Source organism: Triticum dicoccoides, chromosome 5B (genome assembly GCF_002162155.2).
Source record: "Triticum dicoccoides isolate Atlit2015 ecotype Zavitan chromosome 5B, WEW_v2.0, whole genome shotgun sequence".
In the NCBI taxonomy this organism is placed as follows: Eukaryota; Viridiplantae; Streptophyta; class Magnoliopsida; order Poales; family Poaceae; genus Triticum; species Triticum dicoccoides.
Window position 1 is genome coordinate 481,193,008 of NC_041389.1, and position 5,072 is coordinate 481,198,079.

The following is a 5,072-nucleotide window of genomic DNA, read 5'->3' on the forward strand; positions in this document are numbered from 1 at the left end:
GTTCGGTCATGCGAGTGAAAGGCAATAATGACGATATATGATGGACTTATTGGGATGAGAAAAGCTGGTATGAACTCGACCTCTCTTGTTTTTGTAAATATGATGATTCATCGTTCCTGAGTCAGCTATTATGAAGTAAACATATTTGCAATGACATTTAGAGATTATAGTTGCTTATGCCATGCTTGATTAGCTATGAGTTATAATGGTTTACCTTGCATGCCAACATGCTATTAGAATGATTATGATGTGATATGATGGGGTGGTATCCTCCTTTAAATGGATTGAGTGACTCGACTTGGCACATGTTCACGCATGTAGTTGAAACAAATCAACATAGCCTTCACGATATTTATGTTCATGGTGGATTATATCCTACTCATGGTTGTACTCGGTGTGAATTAATTTTAATGCATGTTTACGACTGTTGTCGCTCTCTCAGTTGGTCGCTTCCCAGTCTTTTGCTAGCCTTCACCTGTACTAAGTGGGAATACTGCTTGTGCATCCAAATTCCTTAAACCCCAAAGTTGTTCCATATGAGTCCACTATACCTTCCTATATGCGGTATCTACCTACCGTTCCAAGTAAATTTGTATGTGCCAAACTCCAAACCTTCAAATGAAATTCTGTTTTGTATGCTCGAGCAGCTCATGTTACAACTAGGGCTTCCTATATCTTCCATGCTAGGTGGGTTATTCTCACGAGGAGTGGACTCCGCTCCTCATTCACGAGAAAGGGCCGGTAACCGGGATGCCCAGTCCCATGATCCAAAAAGATCAAAGCAAATCAAAATAATTAAACAAAACTCCCCCAGGGCTGTTGTATGTTGGAGGCACTCGTTGTTTTTAGCAAGCCATGGATTGATGCTTGTTGGTGGTTGGGGGAGTATAAACCTTTACCATTCTGTTTGGGAACTGCCTATAATGCATGTAGTATGGAAGATACATCCATCTCATAGTTGTTGCGTTGACAAAGAAAGTATACCGCTCAAAATGTTATTCAATCTCTATTTTAGAATCGAGCTCTAGCACCTCTACAAATCCCTTCTTCCCTCTGTGAAGGGTCTATCTTTTTACTTTTATGTTGAGTCATCACCCTTCTTATTAAAAGCACCCGCTGGAGAGCACACTGTCATTTGTATTCATTATTACTGGTTTATATTGGGTATGACTTGACTGGATCTCTTTTACCATGAATTACAATGTTTAGTCAGTCCTTGATCTTTAAAGGTGCTCTGCATTTATGTTTTGTGGTCTCAGAAAGGACTAGCGAGATTCCATTTTGTTATATCATGTTATAATTATTTTGAGAAAGTGCTGTCATCCGAGTTTTATTATTACGGCTCGCTAGCTGATTATGCTATTGATATGACTGATTGTGGTAGCTAAGTGTTATTGTGAGTATGGTTAGTTCATAATATTTGCTGAAACTTGAATACTGGCTTTTCGTGTTTACAACAACAAGAGCAAACAGAGTTTGTAAAAGTTTTTCTTTATCACTTTTAGTTTATCCACTAAATTGCTTGAGGACAAGCAAAGGTTTAAGCTTGGGGGAGTTGATACGTCTCCAATGTATCTACTTTTCCAAACACTTTTGCCCTTGTTTTGGACTCTAACTTGCATGATTTCAATGAAACTAACCCGGACTGACGCTGTTTTCAGCAGAACTGCCATGATCTTGTTTTATGTGTAGAAAAGAAAAGTTCTCGGAATGTCCTGGAAATCTACGGAGGAACTTTTTGGAATTAATAAGAATTTTTGGCGAAAGAATCAATGCCAGGGGCCCCACGGCCTATCCATGAGACAGGGGGGCGCCCCCCCTAGGGCGCGGCCTCCTATCTCGTGGGCCCCCTGGACCTCCACCAACCTCAACTCCAACTCCATATATTCTGTCTCGGGGAGAAAAAAATCAGAGAAAAAGTTTCTTCGCGTTTTACGACACGGAGCCGCCGCCAAGCCCTAATATCTCTCGGGAGGGCTGATCTGGAGTCCGTTCGGGGCTCCGAAGAGGGGGATTCGTTGCCATCGTCATCATCAACCATCCTCCATCACCAATTTCGTGATGCTCACCGCCGTGCGTGAGTAATTCCATCGTAGGCTTGCTGGACGGTGATGGGTTGGATGAGATTTACCGTGTAACCAAGTTAGTTTTGTTAGGGTTTGATCCCTAGTATCCACTATGTTCTGAGATTGATGTTGCTATGAATTTGATATGCTTAATGCTTTTCACTAGGGCCCGAGTGCCATGATTTCAGATCTAAACCTATTATCTTTTCATGAATATATGTGTGTTCTTGATCCTATCTTGCAAGTCTATCACTACTAGGGAAATGGCTACTAGCAGCGCGGGTGAAATGGCTACAAGCATCACGGGTACCTGCGCTACTAGTATCGCGCTACAGCTAATAGTTAGTAGTAGCGTGGGTTCACCCCGCGCTACTACTAACAAAGTTAGTAGTAGCGAGTTTCCACCCACGCTACTACTATTATGAACCCGCGCTACTACTAAAGAAATAGTAGTAGCGTGTCTATAATACCAACGCTACTAGTATCCTAAATACCAGTAGCGTGCAAATTTGTCCCACGCCACTACTAATGAATTAGGAATTAAAAAAATAAAATTGACAAATTCCATTTTATGCATACAATTCAAGAAAACACAATAGTGATGGAAATGTCGTTATTCCTGATTATACTATTACACTGTTGCCGTATCTACTATCATAGAGAGAATACCTGAAGTTGATTTAAAATATCAGGGTTTCTCAAAAACAAGTTGAAGTTTATTTAAAATAGGTCGTGTAATAGCTACCATACATACATAGATATACTACAAAGAGCACATTGATTCTGCTCCTACTAATTATTCTCATTTTTTACCATTGACCACAAGTTCAATTAAAGCACAAAAGGCTAGTATAAGTTTTTCTCTTGTAATGCTTCAATTCCATGAACTAAAAAATAGAAAATAATACCTCTGTATAGGCCATGTCATGATAGGAGAAGATGCAATAAACAATTATGGAAGACATCAATGGCCAATTCTTGAATAAGCTCTTCTTGGTATCTACACTAGCACTTTCTTCGACCTTTTCTTGCGGATCAATCAAATGGGCCTCCACAGCTTCAACACTTTGTTTGCCATTTTCACTCGCTTTATGCTTGTGTAATGTTTCCTGGAATATGTTTCAAGATATATTACAAAAAATAGGAGAATAATCAACAATAACTACAAAGAGCATCATCTTTTCTACAGTATCATGTCAGATTCAATGTACTCTTTACTCCTGCCACTAGTTACTGCAAGGAAAGAACAGAAAAGAGTCACGGACTTGGTTATAGAACCACAATCAGAAAATGTCGGAGGTCAATTATATTATATATGGCCTCTGAACAAGACATTAGAAAATATTTGGTTCTAAGGTTTCCCAGAAAAGTATGCGCAGAAGGTACAGGAGGACATATTTATAAATATAGAACATATGTGTTCAGGCCGACAATATAAGGTTTTGTACGGGCCTCATGAAGAGGCGAAAACATAGCAAATTTAATTACGAAGGGGCAATTAGACTGACTGCATAACCAAGGCAGCTAACACCATTGAAATATCACATACCGGCATCCATAGGCAACCTATCAGAACAGCAGCAGCAAAGACTGATGTGCATAAGCATGGTAAGAAGTATGGGAACCTGACAAGTCAAGTCTACTGCAATTACTAGTGGCTCTCCCTAATCAGGATGGATTGGGTTCCTATGCCTAATCAGCTTGGCATTTCCGCAAGTGTCAAATCTTCCTACTGTCTCCAATCACAGGAAAATATCAAACTTTTCTCCTCTCATCTCATCTCAAAAGAAAGGTTCAGTTTTATTAACTTGTTCTCTCTAATGTTTCTGTAGCAAGCAAATTTGATGACCCATGAGCGAAGCAAAAGGAAGAGGGGAGTGAGTACTTTGGCTCGACGACTGCGCGATGGAGCTACATCTCCACGGCCTCCGGTGCCGGTGCCGATGTCGTGGTTGTGGGGGTGGATCCAAAGCTCGCTTGCTTGGACAGGGAGCAGAGGAAGGGAGGCGTCCTCCCGAGAGAGAGAGAGAGAGAGAGAGAGAGAGAGAGCCTGAAGACAATACTAGTTAGTGACAAGCATGTTTCGTCGATTCTGTCGCGCTTCAGTCTCCTCTCATCACAGGGCAACCTGAAGCCGATGCAGCAGAAGCAGAAGTAGCAGGCGCAGACAAGAAGCTTGCGAGGAAGTTGCCACGCTCGTAGAAGAACTCTGCCTTCTCCACCTTGGTGTCTTCATCGACCCATATATCATCACTGGGTTGCAGGTCACTTTATATGTTTGAACAAAACCAATAATACACCATTAATTACTGTCAAATAAACTTATGTGGAAGACACGGACGCCAAAGAACTCGACGAGGTGGCCGTGCGGAGGGTGGCCCTTGAATGGGCCCTCCATGTAGCCCCAGTGCCGGAACTTGAAGACACCCATGGGTGGGCCGCTGTACACGTCCAGCACCTCGAACGCCGTGAGGAACGGGGTCGTGGACAACTCCAGCGACTCCAAGTCCGGGTCGTAGATGCGGTGCTCCGGCGGCATCTTGGTCGCCAGGAACAGGTTGTACCCGCCCATGGCGGTCACCCGCTCACTCCTGGTCTCCCTCCTCACCTGCTGGGTCATGCCATGACTGGTGTTGGCGTAGGCCGGAGAAGGGCAGATCTGGGCGCTGGTCTCCCTCCTCTGCTGCTCCATGGGGGACGGGGGAGGCGAGGTCGCGAAAGAACGGCGACCGGCGCGCCGTGCTGCCGCGGGAGGAGAAGGAGGGGATCTGGATCGGAGGTGGATTTTTTTTAGATGGGGGTGGGTGGAGTGGAACGACGGTTGGTGGGGTGGGGTGGATCGGGGGTTGGGATTATGGATCGGGCTGGGGTGGACACGCTTAGTAGTAGCATGGGGTCTTACCTGCGCTACTACTACTTCTTAGTAGTAGCGCCGGTTTTATACCCCCTCGCTACTACTATGGCCTATCCCGGGGGCATTGTTGGAGACCATTTAGTAGCAGCGCG

The 5,072-nt window shown here is 43.9% G+C and overlaps 1 protein-coding gene across 1 annotated transcript; it reads right to left on the reverse strand.

Annotated features, from left to right (window-relative positions):
* Positions 1-4,088: 4,088 nt before the first annotated feature.
* Positions 4,089-4,758, reverse strand: LOC119309804 (pathogen-related protein-like). Its single transcript, XM_037585720.1, has 2 exons — positions 4,393-4,758; positions 4,089-4,306 (listed from the first exon to the last, which is right to left on the reverse strand). Exons 1-2 carry the CDS (start codon positions 4,756-4,758, stop codon positions 4,169-4,171), a joined length of 504 nt encoding a protein of 167 aa, XP_037441617.1. The 3' UTR covers positions 4,089-4,168.
* Between the last annotated feature and the right edge of the window lie 314 nt (positions 4,759-5,072).

Bases quoted from the DNA above. Each gene is read 5' to 3' on its own strand.
- LOC119309804 (XM_037585720.1), bottom strand. From the start codon at position 4,758: ATGGAGCAGCAGAGGAGGGAGACCAGCGCCCAGATCTGCCCTTCTCCG. The intron at 4,307-4,392 runs ATAAGTTTATTT...GATGATATATGG, and splicing joins TTGGCGTCCGTGTCTTCCAC to GTCGATGAAGACACCAAGGT.